Source organism: Dasypus novemcinctus, chromosome 2, assembly GCF_030445035.2.
Source record: "Dasypus novemcinctus isolate mDasNov1 chromosome 2, mDasNov1.1.hap2, whole genome shotgun sequence".
Taxonomy (NCBI): domain Eukaryota; kingdom Metazoa; phylum Chordata; class Mammalia; order Cingulata; family Dasypodidae; genus Dasypus; species Dasypus novemcinctus.
Window position 1 is genome coordinate 114,719,737 of NC_080674.1, and position 17,007 is coordinate 114,736,743.

Consider the following 17,007-nt stretch of genomic DNA (forward strand, 5'->3'; position numbering starts at 1 on the left):
TCCTCTGCTTGTAAGGGATCCAGTCATACTGGATTAAGCTCCATCCTGATTCGGTTTGACCTCACCTCAACTAAAAGCATCATTAAAGGTGCTATGTACAAAGGGGATGACCTCCACAGGACTGGAGCTAGGGTTTGAACATGTCTTTGTGGGAGACATGATTCAATTCGTAACATTCTTGAAGTGATCCCTGATATGACAGGATCATACAGATATCCTTTCATTTTTCTTCATTCCTTTTCTCCTGGCCAAAGCAGATCATCTTCTGCCCTCTAGATTGATTGACAGGTTAACGTGAGTGCTTTTTTACATTTGGTGAGGGTTGTTACTTGTATACAAAGAATTGAGATAATTGCCTGTAACCTCAAGTTGTGGGGGTCCAGTGTTACAATGAGAAATAGGAGGGGGGCGTGACTTGGTGACAGATGAGAGGAAATGTGGGGGAAATTGAAGGGAAAAAAAAGTTCTGAGTCTCCTATATGGTTACCTCCAAAACAAATAGAAATTAACTCTGCATTTTCAGGACATAAATATTACTCTTTTCTTTTGTTAGGGTAAAGCAACTATTATTAATTTTCAGTAAGTTAGTATGATGTTATGATACTGAAACCTCTTGGTTTCTTTCACAATTGAAAAACTTTGACTCAAGTTTGGGGATATTGACAGTAGAACAAATGTTTGACTACAAAATGTGATCATGAGAATGAAAATTTGGTTAATTTGTGATGGTATATATATTTCCAAAGGAAATATAATTTATATGTAATTATGCATTCTCTGAACTCTTACTAAAAATAAAAATTTTCATTGTTAGGAGTTTGTGTATACATGTCAGATAAATTTATACTGTGATTCACTTGAAGAACATGCTGTGAATTTCTAATTATGTTTAAAAAAATATTTTCTTAGTGCAGCATTATACTTATTATATACTCTACAGATTTAGGTTTTGAATAGATTCCTAGCATGATAATTACATAATTACTCAGTACAGTAGAAACATTATTTTGGCCAAATACTAATTAGCTATGAAATGGAACAAAACAGAACCTAGTTCACCGCTTATAAAAAAAATGATTTAATGTAGAAAACCAAATGTATGGTTAAAATTACTCTTTTTTTAATGTGAGTCATGTTTTTTACCATGGAAAAGAATCTGTTCTGTGTGCTTATTACCTAATTTATTGATTGAGCACACTTTACATTTTATTATCAGAGTCTTTTTGACTAGCTCTTTTTGGTGGAGCATCCCAAGGGCTCGCCAGTGGGGATTCTGGATGCAGCCTGCTGCAGGCACCTGTGTGTGCCTCAGAGCTCTCAAAAGATTGTACTAGAGGGTCTCTGAAGCCCCATAAGGCCACAGTCTTCTAGAATTCTTCACATACTACCTCCGTGAGTCTTTGGAATTCAGTAATAAGTCACTGATTTCTAGAGTACTAGTTTGAACATCTTTGGTTCCGAAGATGCAGGATTTTCTTCGGTTTTTCTTCCTCAGTACACCTGAGGAACATAATTCAGTCCTATTGGTAACAGTGAATCCTGGCTGCTGTGATTTGTGTTGATAATGGGTTAACAGCCAGGCAAAACAAACCGAAGCTCTGATGGAGGCTGAGTGGAAAGATGCAAGTTAAATCCCTCAGGAAGATACTGTTGAGCCCATCTTTTGAGGGGACATCCCCCTCACGCTCCTTGAGAATTGCTTCTGTAGATAAAAGGAGGTTTTATCTGCTACTGGAAGGTTTCATTGTCCTTTGGAAAAGTGCGTGTGACTACCTGGCTTTTACTCTTTTTCTCCCTTACACATATGGAATTTCAATGAACATAAGTGATGGAAGTTAGCTGTCGTTATGCTAATCCATAATATAGGCCTAATAGGAATTAGAGACATTTATATGGCCATGTTGTCACCTTTGGTGGGTATCTCAGCATATTGTTTAAACTGTAAATGCTTCTCCTGATAAATATTTTAGAAGCAAACTGCTTAATAGATTTCATGCTTTATCTCTATCTTTTCCTGCATTCTTTCTCCTTATCCTTCTCTTTAATTTTTGGCCTCTTAAAGTACTCATTTTCTTTCTTAATGAATGGTTTGTAATTCAGTTGAAAGCAAAATATGCAGAATATATAGGTTGAAAGAGCGATGCTAGGTGGCTTCTACCATCACCAATCCAGTTACCATGTGTTTGTTGGGGCCGGGAGGGCTCACTATCTGACTATTCATTTACACAATTGAATAGGAAAACAAAGTGTTGCATATCATGAATATTCACTGGTGAATCAATGAGTTATACAGTCTTTCTTCCGTGATTTACCCTTGTACTATCCATTATTTGAAGATAATGCAGTGTAAATTGATTATAAAATAAACTCATAAATCTTGCAAAAGATGCAAACTTCATGAAGTCTATGACATGGTATTCTAGAACATTTCTACTTATAGGCAAAAACTGAGAAAATATGGATCTGGCAGAATTATTCCAGTGGAAAAATCAGGGATGCTAGGTATTTTAGCTGAGAATCAGTTGAATATCAAAGAACTGAGAGAGAGAGGACTTTAAGAAAAATAAAGTCCTTAAATATTTTTCACAAATAGAATGTTTAAAACCATCCTGTGAAATTAAATGTTATGTGGAGGATATCATAATGTGCTAGTATAAAATATTTTTTGGAAAAATTCTGCCAAAAATCCTAATCCACTTTTTTTTTTTAAATTTAAAAAAATTTTTGTCCCCCCCACCCCCCACTCCAGTTGTCTGTTCTCTGTGTCCATTTCTGTTGTTGTCAGCGGCATGGGAATCTGTGTTTCTTTTTGTTGCGTCATCTTGCTGCGTCACCTCTCCGTGTGTGCGGCACCATTCCTGGGCAGGCTGCACTTTCTTTGGCGCTGGGCAGCTCTCCTTACGGAGCGTACTCCTTGCACGTGGGGCTCCCCTACTCAGGGGACACCCCTGCTTGGTACAGCACTCCTTGCATGCGTCAGCACTGTGCATGGGTCAAGGAGGCCCTCGGTTTGAACCACGGACCTCCCATGTGGTAGACGGATGCCCTATCCACTGGGCCCAGTCCGCTTCCCTAATCCACTCTTTTTTGTTCTAAGATGTAAATATTGTTTATGTTCTAAGATGTGGATATAGTTGCAAATATGCCAGAACTTATTTAATGGTTTTATTTTCCTTCTGGCTAGATCCCAATTTTTTTCAACCATTATTTATTATAAAGTTTTGACTCCTATATTAAGTAGACTCACTTCAAGGATCCTTTTTTCCTGAACCAACTCTCTTAGATAATAAGGGTCCCCAGTATGTAAAGTATATGTGTGAATTATGTGATTATGCATGTGTAGCCATACATTTTTGTTACATTTTAATGGTCTAAAATGAATGTTATATGAAATTAATTATGGCTAAATTGCAAACAGGCAAATAATGTAGTTTTTATTCAGTTTATATTAGGCAGGGATCAGAGTATTAGCCATATAGAGATGATTCTTTTAGATAGATCAATAAAACCAAATTTATTTGGGTCATTTTCTGGGATACAGAAATAACTTGATTACAGTTCTATTAATGTCTTCTGTTTGTATAATATCTTTTACTTTAGAAAGTGCTTTTGAATATGTTACTTCCTTACCCATTATAATCTGTTGTATTTGTTGTGATGAGATTGCTTTTTCTCTAAAGTTATACTAGATTGCTCCTTATAATTCTTCTCCGTATGTTGACTCTGTGACTATTGGTTTTGAGCTGAAGTCTGAGAAAGACTGAGAAAGAAGTGAAAATTGTTTGAGAACCCAGTTGTGAAGCAGCTTTTTTTTGCAGGTACCTTGTGGTCTGTAATCCTACAGAACAAGACCGGAACTCAGTAGTCTCAGTGCATGTGAGTTCTTCTACAGTGCAGGTGTTGTCCGCTTCGGGAAGTCCTGTGGAAGTTCAAGTCAGTGCAGTTTGGGATACAGCAAGTACTATTTCACAGACAGCCTACGAAGTATGTTGTTACCATAGACTTTAAAGAAGCACAGTCAATTTATAGTTTATGTATATGTATATGCGTGTATATGCACATACATGGCCTGTTGAGCTTCCATCTTAGATGTATATGATTGTTAAAAGTTGTACATGCCAGTGGGTTTAACTGACCAGTTATATGATGTTAAAGAAAAATAGAGTCCATGTTTCCCAAAACATTAATATTTATGCTATTATATAAATAGCACATTATTACACATACTATATATTTTCTGTTATTACATATTGATAGTATGTATATTATAACCTTACTCTGATGTAATAAAGTAATTATTCATAAAATTTTGAATTTTTTTGGTCTAACTTAAGATAATGACAATTACGCATTTTGAAACTGAAATAAACACCACCCCTCTGAATAACTAACAATGGGTTCAACTTTTAATTGCAAAGGGCCCATATAACATACCATAAAAGAAAACCTTCATAAAGTACCTAAGATTTTTTTTCTGAGATATAATTATATTAGGTACAGTAATAGACATCTTTTGGAAAGTTTATTAAAATAAGTACTATTTAACCTGAATCCCATATCACTAAAAAGGTTGAAATTTTTAGAGTCTGAAGGGCAATTTAAACTATACTTCTAAAGACATAACCCTAAACTAGGAACTCTAAAAGAAAATTGCTTCTGCTTGTTAAAAGCCACTGCTGGCTGCTGTTATAAATGCATGATCTTTTAGGTAGAAAGGAAAAGTATAGTACAAGTTTTGGTCAGATTTTATAGAAATATCTCACCTAGAAAACAGAAAAGGAACTCATGGAAGAGGCAGGGGTTGTGTCTGATAAAGCTTGCTTTGTTCAGTGTCTACTAAACCTCAGGCATTTGATGGCTGGTGCTGACTGAACAAGCAGTGTTTAATGTTTACATCATGTTGACCATTTTTGCTTTTAGTATACTGAGATATAATAATATTTCAAGGAATTTCTAATAATTTGGAAAAATCTTTGTTCAGAATAAGCCCTTGCCTTGATGGAATATTAATAGGCATCTATGAGGAGCTCTGCTGGACGGTTGAGAATGGCCATATCATTTCACACATTGATGAAAGCATTGAAGCCCTTGATAGGCCTCTCAGCTTGGGGTACAAGGTTCTCAGGATAAACTGAGATGTGAATACTCTACCCACGAATTGTCAAAACATATTTTTAGAATACTATTATGTTCTCCTTTTAAAAATTTTGGTAGTTTTTGTTGTTGTTTTTACTAAAAGTTTAAAGTGTTCTCTTTTAAGTAGATTACATCTCTCTTTAATAAGTTCCCTCCCCTATCTTTTAAAGGTCTCTTTTCTAGCACATACACCACCAATGGGACTGAAAGTGTATAAGATTTTGGAATCAGTAAGTTCAAAGTCACACCTCGCTGATTACACTCTGCTTAATGGTGAAACAGAAAAAGGACTTTTCAACATAAGGAATGTAAAAAGTGCTGAAGAATATATAACGCTAGAGAACTCCTTTATTAAACTTCGGTTTAATCAACTTGGACTTATGGAGGTATGTTAACCTATATAGTTCTGAAATTCATAGATGTTTTATCACTTTCATTGCAATGTGTACAGGTTACTTATGCAACGTAGGAAAAGTGTACATAGCTAGAACTGTACCAGCTAGCCTGGGAGAAAGGATGGACAACCTAGAAATTCCTCCTTCTTATGGTCCACAGTGACCGCTGCCACCCACCAGTGTGATCTGTGGGTGGTGCTGCTCCATTGCTGCATGAACTGCTGTTACCATTCCATGAGATAAGTTTGGACATTGTGAATAGTTAGAAATTTGGGGGGAAACTTTTAAAGCAATTTTATGCCTATTGAATCTAGTAATGAAAAGAATTGAATGTGTAGTTCGTATATCCCTTTATATTTCCTTTTTCTAGTAACTCATTTTTATTATACCTTACGAAACTATTTCCCTATGCAGATTGGAAATAAAAAAATAAATAAACCTGCTCCTTTACCACAGAATGGGTGAGGGACACTGGTCTAGATTTCCTAATTTGTGTATCTTTCCTCCTTAATGAAATGTATTCTAACTTTTTGTTCTTGTGAAAGTTTTTAGTCCTAAGGCTAAGTATAAAATTTTGGGTGTTCAACCAGGAATTTTGAATTTTAGATATCTAAGTTATTCTGCAGTCTCTAAATATTTTTTTAAATTGGGATCAGATGCAACATGATTAATATCTTATTAGTAAGTTGTCTCAATTATTTTTATCCTTAGGAAATGATGAATAAGGAGGATGGTAAAAATCATAAATTAAAAGTGGAATTTGTATGGTATGGAACCACAGATAGAAATGACAAAAGTGGTGCCTACCTCTTCTTACCTGATGGGGAAGGCAAGGTAAGTGCTGAGATAAGAAGTCAATAAATATTTGTTGAAAGAGTAATGAGGAAAAAAAATGTATGTCTCATTACTTTAGACAGTGTTAGAAATAGATGAACTGTGGAGTCCAATATTATATCCCTTTATTGAAACTTAGCAATATATAGTTGAAAGTTAAATTTTCAGAGTGGGAATTCACCTAGGCTGCAATAATGAACAAACAAATGCTCTGAGTAGAAAGGAGCTGGATTTGACTCAGAGTGCTGTTGTAATGTTTTATACATATGCAGCACAAATATACGCAAACATATCTAGCCATTTGGGAAAAAGGAATTGTCCGCTGGGCCTATTTCCTTCTTAATTTTTGGAACTTAAGAAACAAAAATGTCAGAGGTTTTTTTTGTTTGTTTTTTACCACTCTTGAATGTTAAGATAGCATATGCAAATTCTGGCACATTTTGAAAATGCGGAAAACTGACGAAAATAATACAAATTACCAACTAATTCGTGACCCAGTGAAAACCACTGACATTTTGATATATTTTTACTGTATTCTATGCATATCTTTTTGCCCCCATTCCCAGGTTTTATCTTACTGCATTTACATCTTTTATTTTATTATGAAAATGCTCACCATCTAACGGTATATTTGAAAACATTTTTTTAAACAAATCAATTTTATTGATTCATATTAATAAAGCATATGGTTTATCCAAAGTACACAATGAATGGTATATTTGAAAACACAGTTTTAACCTGTACTATTGTTTATTTAAGAATTTTCTAATATTGGATATTCTCCCTCAATTCTTCACTATCGTAACATTATAGTAAGCATTCTTTCTAGCATTATTTTTAAGCAGCTCTCACTTCTCCTGAGAATGACTTTCTAGAGGAGTCATTTGCATCCTTGTACTAACTCTTTTTAAAGCTTTTGATACATACTATTTGTCTTTTCTCCAGAAAGACTACATACATTTCCACTCCCACCACCCTGTGTGAGAGTAGCTCTCTACAGTAACTTCTGAGCACTGAGCATTAGTCATATTAAGGGTTTTACCAATCATAATAAGTGAAAAATAATTATGGTTAAGATTTTTTTGTGTGATTATTAGTGAAGTTGAACTTTTTTTTTTTTTTTTTTTTTTGAGTTACCTTAGCCAGGGAATGAACCCAGGACTTGTAAGTGGGAAGCTAGTGCTCAACCCCTGAGTCACATCAGCTCCCCTGATGAGTTGGCTTTTCCATTTGTTTGCTTGTTGTTTGTCTTTGGTTTTAGGAGGCACTGGAAACTGAACCCAGGACCTCCCGTGTGGGAAGCAGGTGCTCAACCACTTGAGCCATATCCACCCTGTGGGGTTGAGGTTTTTTGTACATTTGTTGATCTTTCTAGAGTCTCTTTCTATGCTTTTTTATTAATATAGGCCTTCCCATATCAAGATCCTGTTTACTATTCACCTTGTTTTTTTGTTGCATAGAGGTGTGCTTCCTGAAAAAACTTACTGGTGTTCTGCAATTTAGGCAAAATCACTAATGAAAATTTCAAATATCAGATTGTAGGCAATTATATAGACCACACTAAACACTTGAGTTTTGTGTTTGTTTTTGTTTTTGTAAATCAGTGAGGAGTTAAAGGCAAGCTTTAGTTTGTGGTAGGTATTCCAAGATGGGCAGTAGATCCTAAGTATAAACTGTGTTTTCTCCCTTAGCAACTTTTATAATTGGACAACTATTTTGTTTTGATTGGTTGGTCTTAGACTTTTAAAAAAAAATAGCTATGCTGTGGAATTTTATACATGGACAATAGTGACTAATTTATTTAAGGCTACTTTATCTTTGAACAGCTCTAACATCAGAACGATAAAGAGAATTATTAGAAATTTACCAAAGAGAAAACAAGCGAACGTCTCTGAAAAAGGCAGTCGGATGTATTGGAAAAAGGCAGAGGCCCAGGAATCAGGGTCCCCAGCTCTCATCCTGCTCACTCACTTTCTTGCTATGCGGTAGTTAGGTACAAGTACTTTGTAAACTATAAAGCATTATTTTAATTTCAGAATGTTTTTCTCTAGCCAAAGAGGTAAATTTGGAAGAAAAGTACACAATTCTGAAAATAATATACTACTTAAAAAGTCCTCCTTGCAAACCTAACCTTTTTATGCCATTGTTGAGCTCTCTAAGGCTTCTAATACTTAAGGAAATAAATTCTTTATAAATGCTTTAAGTTTGTTCCGATGTCACATAAGTTATGTATTTTTTCCTCATATTTTCTTGAATTCAGATGCTAACTAATGAAAGTTAAGCAAATGGCTTCCAAGTAATCTTTTCAAGTTTGTAATTTTGCTTTATATTCAGCTAATTCTTACAAGTAACAGGGCAGTATGTTCTATAGTTTAGTAAACCTAACTGTAATTAAACTATGCTTCTGAATCTTTCTTTTCTTTGTTTAGAGATGACTTTCTGGTCACTCTGACCACCTGGCACAGCCCCTGAATAGTAGAGGGCCACAGCTGTAATGAATGTTTGCACCTGTAGAATGAGCCAAATAACTATCTGGCTAATACTGAAGGAGTCTAATTAGAAATTTTTTAGCTGGGAGCAATATCTATAGACCATCTATGCCAATCGGGTTGCATACATTTTTATTTTCTATTTTAAATGATTTTTAAAATAACCATATATTCAATTTTTCACATGTACATTCTGGTATATTGTAAGGTTTAGTTCTCATTTAAAAAAGCAAATACCATGTCATATATATATATATATATATGCCATTTTGGAAACTATAGTAAGCATTTCTTGAAAAAGTTTAGAAGCCAAAATATTTTTCTTAAAACTGTCATTTTCTTCTCAGCCTTATGTTTACACAGTGACCTTTGTTAGAGTGACACATGGAAGGATTTATTCGGAAGTGACTTCCTTTTATGGCCGTGTTACACATAGTGTGCGACTATATAATGTACAGGGTAAGAAAACATAGCTGTGAAATATATGTATATTGGTTCTTGAATTCTTGCTTTTCTTAATTGTGTAATTTTTAATGAATTAGCATTTGGTTTTTGGAGATGATATACTAATTTTTTTAAAGTTGACCTCATAATTTTAGTATGACTTAAGATGTATTTATTCTTCAATAATTTTTAAAAAAAAGGGTAAAACATTTAGTTCCCTGCATAAACATGTTCTTTTCCTATGTATGTCTCCTGCTGCTGTAATTATTTGTCTTAGATATAAGGTGATTAACTAGAGACTCTATTCCTAAGATTGAAAAACAATGTACTGTTTTTGTTTTTATGAAATGGAAATTATATCAAATATGGCTTTCCATTAGTGTGGATCACGGACGAGCTGTGACATATGTATGCATGGGTGGTGTGCATGTGCGCGCGCGCACACACACACACACACAATCGCCTACCTTGAATGTAGAATGCATTGCAATAGCCTGTATCACAGGAATTAACTTTAAAAGAAACTATTCTAACTTACTTTGTTGGCACATACCTCTTTACTTGAGTACAAAATCAGATATTTGCTTATTGCTGTTAGAACGGTATTGAGTAACATTTTTATTAACCAAAGTAATAGGAAATTGGCTTTTGATCCCTTTACAAATTTAACCCTGGGCAAGGGAACATATTCCTCCATAGGTTCCCAAACATTCTCAAAATCACACATTTGTGTTGCTTGATATTGTAATTCTGTGTTTTTAGAAGGAAGTACTTTTCCAACCACAAATTTAGCCCTAGTAGCCAGGCCATGTACCAGAAAAGGTAAAAATGCCACTTTAAATTTATCTTTGCTGTTGGCTAAGCTGAAAAAATTAGGGAAGGAAAAATATTTTTTCCCTAAATGTTCATATAGGTAGAAAATAAAGCATTTCATAAATTAATGCTAAAATATAGGTACAGGCACTGAAAACTTTTTAGGTGTTATGGGAAGCAAAATGGTTACCATGTTCTGAATAAAGGAATTTCTTTAGTAGGCTGAGTTCAATTTTATAATTTTGGGGTCTAAATTTAATTTTGCTTTTATTTAACATTTTTTTTACTTCAAATTTTATTAGTGTTTGCTTTTCATTAGAATTTCAACTATGGACAGACTTTCTCATGCCAATTCCTAGGTAGTAATACTATATTCCTTCAAAATAACCCATGATTTTTAAGTTGAAATAGGACATAAAAAGTCATCTGGAAGGTGATAAAAATAATACTAGACACTAACTTTGGGCCCTAAGTATGACTTGTATAGTTACCTGCATTCACTTTGCTACCTGCAGGAAGGCCTGTACTTCTTAAGTAATCTTTTTTATTGAGTCTCCCAAAACTTTTAGTAACTCAGAAGCAGTGTTTTTGGACCATCCACTTGTATCCTTGATCAAGCAATTGTTTAATACCCCTGAGAACTCTAAAATTATATTTTTCAGCTATTACCAAGTGTTTCATTTTTATGGTTAGAAAACAGCCATATCACACATATGATGCACTTAGCTATTTTTTAATTTTGTTTAAGTCCATTGTTTCTTAATGGAAAGTTCTTCCTTGACTACAGTATGGCACAGACTTTGGCACACACCTGCCATTGTTTTCCATTGGTTATGCTTAGCGAGAGAGAGTCTGTATCTCATGATAAATATTGAAACAATTAATTCAGAAAATTCTCACTGCTCAGTCAAGTTTATCTGGTCATTGCTTTTGCTTTTGTTTTTATTTTTTCATTGTTCCTGTCCCCTTCAGTGCATCTTCTGAGTTTTCCTTGGATTACCCAGGGCCTCTGGATATCACAGGATGGTTTCTGTAAAGTAGATGGCCATCTTCTGCTGCTGGTGACTGTAGCTGAGCTTGCCATTATACCTCAGTGGTTGGTCATGGACATTGACTCTGGCTTGCCTGTTTACCTACTCCAACAAACACGTGCTCCTGGGAACCAAATGATTGTCTAATAGACCTTCAGCAGTACCAGGGGTGGTGGAGATTTAACTGGCTCCCGGCCCTCCAAGCAGGCAGTATTGACTCTCTTTATCCCGTCATTTCTCTTGTATAACTTCTAATCTCTGCCCCTTTTTCCACTTGAGTTTTTTCTTTTCTTTTCTCTTGCATTTCCTTTCTAGATTGTTCTCTTTCCCTTGGTGTTCTGGTACACAGGTTTAGCTTTTAGGGACATCACCTTTTAGGCAGGTGCTTCTCTCTTCTTATCACCAAACTAACCAGTCTTGGCACCTTGAGCAACCACTGAAATCTTTCATTTTCACCTGTTTTTTACTGTTGCCTGGAGCTCAGGGCCTGCTGATTCATTGCTAGAGAAATATTTTAAAATGCCAAAGTATATTCTAGTGCTTGAAATCTCCAGAAATTTGACCCCTAGGTAACTGAAGTATTTAAAAAACAAAGTTCGATCAGTCAGTTAAGAATATAGAGGTTGTTCTGAATAGGGCACTTAGAGTATTAGCATAATAAAAAATAAAGATGCAAACCTCAGATTGACCCTGGTTTTCTCCACGGAGAAGTCAGGCTGGATCATTGTTGTCCCTTGTTTTAGGTTTTTGTAGCTTGAAAGCAGAAAGCTTCAGAATTTATAGAAAATGGTATATAAGTATATTGCAAAGTTAGAGGGCTTTCCAGATGAGTTTTACTCTATTTGGATTGAATCTGAAACCAGCACATATAAAACCATTCCAAGTACATGTGACTGTTTCCTTTTTCTTCCAGAACAGTTAATTTTTCAAAATATGAAAGCAGTTGCTCGGAGATGGAGATTACAGAATTTCCCAAAAGACTGTCTTCCATATTATACTGTATTTGAACCCCTTCCAATCGGTCTCCCTTCCCTAAATTATGTGCCCATTTGTGATGAGAGAACTGTCGTTGCCTGCCTCATCTATTGTTTTATTTCACACACCATTGCCTGAGTACCCAGATTGTCTGGACAGTGGTTCATTGGAGGTTTTTTTTGTTTGTTTTAGGAGGTACTGGGGATTAAACCCGGGACCTTGACTCCAGGACCTCGATACGCAAAGCAGATGCTCAACCACTGAGCTACATCCACTCCTTCATTGGAGTTTTAATGAAATCACTAATCAAGGCCTATGGTAGAGATTTGAAATTCTCAGGGTGTGTGAATCTATAGGTGTTCAAACTTGCTGAAAGAGTAATCAGTCTTTAGGGGTTTGGTTATATATCACTCCAAAGCGTTACACTGAGAAGTACTTGAAAGAGCATCTGTGCTAAGAAATACCTGAAAGAACTTCAATTCTAAATTTTGGCCTCATGTAAACCAGGGTTCTGGATGGTAGCTCAAAATGCAAACTCAAAAAATATGACTTTTCATCTCGTCATAAATGCAAGGAAAATTTCAACCAACTTTTATTTTTTTTATAGAATTCACTTTAATTTAGTATTTCTTAAAATAATAAAATAACTGTTCTTAAATTGTTGTTAGTACTAAATTTACAATCCAGAAATAAATAGGGGTTGGGAAAGAAGGACTATTAATAATATTTTATGATTATAAACTGTAATTGTATTAGGTTACTAACCCAGCTAATTATACAAAAGATTTTATTATCTCTCAGCAACAAGGATAAAGAAACAGAAAATGAGTCAATATTACTGATTATCTGTCCTTATCAAGTTTCTATATTAAGCTTTTAAATTATATTAAACTTTTCAAATTCAATTTACTTTGAAGCCTTCTCGTAAAAAATGAAAGTAATGTAAGCCTGACAAAATACCCTTAAATTTCTTAATCTCTATTTTGATTGCTCTTTCACCCTTTTGTCCCTACAGTGACTTTTGTCCCCAAGCTCTGGGAAAAAACATTATCAAGGACAAAAATCAAACAACACTTCCCAATTAACTAACCCAATCACTATTGTAACAAGCTGAGTTGAGAGGCCTCTGTTCAACCCACGTTTGTTTTTGTTCTGGGTTTGGTATATGACTTTAGTTTCTCTGTTTGTCTTCTCTCAAACTCTGAAAGCATTAAGAAGTGCAGTTTAAAGTCTCTTTCTCTCAACACCATTTAAGCCATTAAAAAAAATACAATGTTTTTCTTTATGTTATGCTCAGACATCATATTCAAAAAGTTTCTAGAAATATTAAATTAGAGGAAATCTCGTACTCATTAACTTTAAAAGCTCTACAAGATCAGTTCGATTCCAGAGATTTCTAGTGAAATAGAATCTTTTGTATTGTGTCAGGTTAAATAAGAAATCCATTTTTGTAGCACCCATATTTTATTGAAATGTCTTTTATAGAACTATTTTAAGTCTTTTTCAAGTTTATTTTGTTTGTAGAAAATAACATTTTTATGGAGGAAAAGGTGAGGGAAGTGGGATTAATTTTCTTGAAGTATAATCATCTTTCATTAAATTGAAGCTTTAAATGTTATCGCAAAGGCTACATTAATTCTTTTCATTAATCTTGAATTAGAAGATTGAATGTAAGACATACAGAAGTCCCTGTATCCCCTTGTGTCATATTTTATATTACATCTTCATGTAAGTACATACTTGCAGTGATATAATATGTAAGTTATATTTGGTAGCTTTGCCTTCCTTTGCCTTCAGAGCTGTTATTGTTAGACTTTGGTTCCCTAGTTTTCTGACATCAAGAGTGACTTTAAAGAATTTGGTTGCTCTGGATTATCATTGTGTCATGTACATTTTCACTGACAAAAGATTCTGGTCCCAGATCTGTTACAATATATATGTTCAAGTGTGTTATCGATGTGTGTGTGTGTGTGTGTGTGTGTAACACAGGACTATGTTTTCCTAGGCAGGTGTTTGTGAGTATGTGTGTGTAAACCATGTTTCAAACTTTAGGAAAAATATCTTAAAGGTAAGACTTTTCCCTCTTTTCCACCAAGATATTATAAAAGTAATGTATGTAATGAGTCTTGCAAAAAGAAAACAAGTAGCCCGGAGGTAAAATGTAATGAACTGCCATCAAAAAGCATGGAAGAAAAATACTTTCTTTGGCCAAAATGACTGAATAATTTCCTTTCATGGGCATATTTAGCAATCAAGGAGAGGTTGCATAGTTTTTCTCCGGGTAATTTTAAATATATAAACCTATTTGGATTCATGATGTGACTCTTAACTTTTAGGGGGTCAAAGTGAACTTCATCTAGTTAAACATGTAAGAGAATTACACTGGGAATTAGTGATCTGAATCCTTAGTTTACCCTCTAGGCAAATTAAAGTGATCTTGAGTTTTCCCTTTAATTTCTTGGGGGCTCAGTTTCTTATTCTATAAGAAGACTAGATGTTCAATTAGGTATAGCCATCAGTGTGTCTTCGCAAAACATAGTATTGCATGAAATCCCCATGTTTGTCCTTCTAAATTCATTTTATAAAGGATTCTTGAACTGCGCCTTCAATCTCTGGAGTACCCACCCCACCCCCACTCCCTACTTGTAAACAAGGCTTCAGCGCTTCACTAAAGTTGTTTCTATCCATAAAAAGATTCATGAGGATTAAAATCGTTTGCAATCAACCTCATTTTTTCCAGGACTGTGTTCCATATTTAGTTTGATTTAAGAGTAAAAAGCTTTAAGTAAGTTATGGTTAGGCAGACTTAGTAATTAAAACATTTTTGGAATATCATAACTATGCAATTGACTGGTAAAGATTTTTTTCCTCTTAATTGGAACTTTTAAAAATTAAAATAAATAGCTATGTGTCGTACCTGATTATTCCCTACAGACATGGAAGAGGTTATTTTAAGGGACTGTAAGTGCACTTGGTTACAGAAATTCAGAACTCGGAGGTTATCTTGGGGATTGTTAACAGCAGCTGCTCTGTGAAGGCATAGCTTCTTAGCAGGGAAATAGCATTCATCCACACGTGTGTGTAGCACTGAACTCAGATGAGAGGCACAGGGATGGAAAAAAGGGGAAGTGTTGTGGTAAAGAGTTCAGAGCAGACTCCAGAGTCAAAATGCCCTGATTCATTTCTAGCTTCCGGGCCAGCTCTGCTGCTTACTAGCTGTTGGACCTTGGGCAGGTTTCTACCATCTGGCCTCAGTTTTGTCACTCTGAAAATGGTAACAGTGTAAGTGTCTTCTTCCTAGGGAGGTCATGAGGATTAAATGAGTTAATGTTTACATATATGTATATATATCTTAATCTTCTTAAGGAAATGAATGGGCTTGCATACTAAGGAAGTAGGAAAAAGAAATCACAAGGTGAAAATAACAGTGCCTTTTAGCACACAAGTGCCCAAAGAGTTAGGCAATAAGCTTTGAAAGAGAGGAAGTAGTCATTGAAGGTTTGGGGTTTGGGGAAGATTGGGGAAGGAAGGGAATGGTTGAGATGGCTGGGTCTTGGAGAAATCTTACTGGAATGGACTGAAAAGATGTAAAGAATGTCAGAGCATGAACTGAGGTTGCTAATAGTGGTTTTCAGATGTTTGTTCTACATTTAATTAGTTGCAAAGAGTGTTATTTTTGGTATACTATAAATATTGACACTTACTAATGATCATGTCCAATGGGTAGCAATTTGATATCAAGAAATTCTCACATTATTCCTTTCTCTTTGAACTTGTATTTCCATTCTACTTCCCCCATTGAGTTTATCTTAATGCGATATTTTTATACTTGAGAGTCTTTTTCTTGGCCAACTTTCATTACGTCTCTGAAACAAAACAAATATTTTATATTTATAGATATATATGTAAATTTAAATTTTAAAATACTGTCATCCTAAGGCTATACGTATTAAATTTCTTCTGAATTGTGTTATAAAAGTTGTTAGTAGTATACAGTTGCTCAAAATAACCTAAATATGTGGTCATTTTAATAGAAACATTTCTGTCGATGAAAAAGGACTGTACTCTTTATTCCCAATAAGGTCATGTATGCATTGATGAATGTTATTTATTGCTAAAACAGGACACATTTCTTCATCAATTTTATTCTCAGTTTTTGTTTTATAAATATATATGCAAGGGAACATCATTCATATAAATAAGTAGGTGGGAAAGAAAGGATTTTTTCTTATAGGAATATCATTCGGTACTTTGAACTCCTACTGCGTTATCTAGCATACTTCACAGAGTGATCTAATATCAGACATTAATTTTCATCAATTACTTTTAGTGATCTCCTGCCTGACAACTCAATTAGTATACCTTCAATTTTGTTGAAAGCAAACAATTGAAAACCACTTGGTTTGCAAAATTATGTTACCCAGTCATAAAAAGTCCAATTAGACACCAATATTTCAAATTGTCTCTCTTCAGCAATTTACAGGTTTTCACAAGTTTCACTGGAGTTAGCATGAGTGAGAGGTATGCTTCTTTTTTTCTTTTTTTAAATGAAAGAAGGAATAGTGCAGGGTGATGAATAAAAGGAGACCCATATGCCTCTGTGGTTTAGAAAGTGGCGTGTCGTTAGAAAACCACGACAGAGGTTTTAGGAAAGAATATATGGAATCCGAGTATCCTGCCCAAAGTCTCCCTAGAAAGGAGCACATTTGGGAGAACAGGAAGTAGGTGAGTTCAGGATAACTGTCAGTGTCCAGGTAAGAGGCCAGAGCACTGTGACCTCCTCCCCAGCATTCTTCCCTCCCCTGTTCCAGATAGCCCTACCCTGGATTATGGAAAAGGTAGCAGGAAAACTCCAGTGTTATGAGCTATTTTATGGACCCCCTTCCCCCA

The 17,007-nt window shown here is 34.9% G+C and overlaps 1 protein-coding gene across 1 annotated transcript in view; it reads left to right on the top strand.

Annotated features, from left to right (window-relative positions):
* The window catches only part of MAN2A1 (mannosidase alpha class 2A member 1), a 193,798-nt gene that overhangs the window by 135,105 nt on the left and 41,686 nt on the right, over positions 1-17,007 (top strand). The window contains exons 14-17 of the mRNA XM_004484085.5: positions 3,819-3,984; positions 5,307-5,522; positions 6,243-6,365; positions 9,202-9,313. Of these exons, the coding sequence (XP_004484142.2) occupies positions 3,819-3,984; positions 5,307-5,522; positions 6,243-6,365; positions 9,202-9,313 (617 nt within the window). The remainder of the gene's footprint in view (positions 1-3,818; positions 3,985-5,306; positions 5,523-6,242; positions 6,366-9,201; positions 9,314-17,007) is intronic.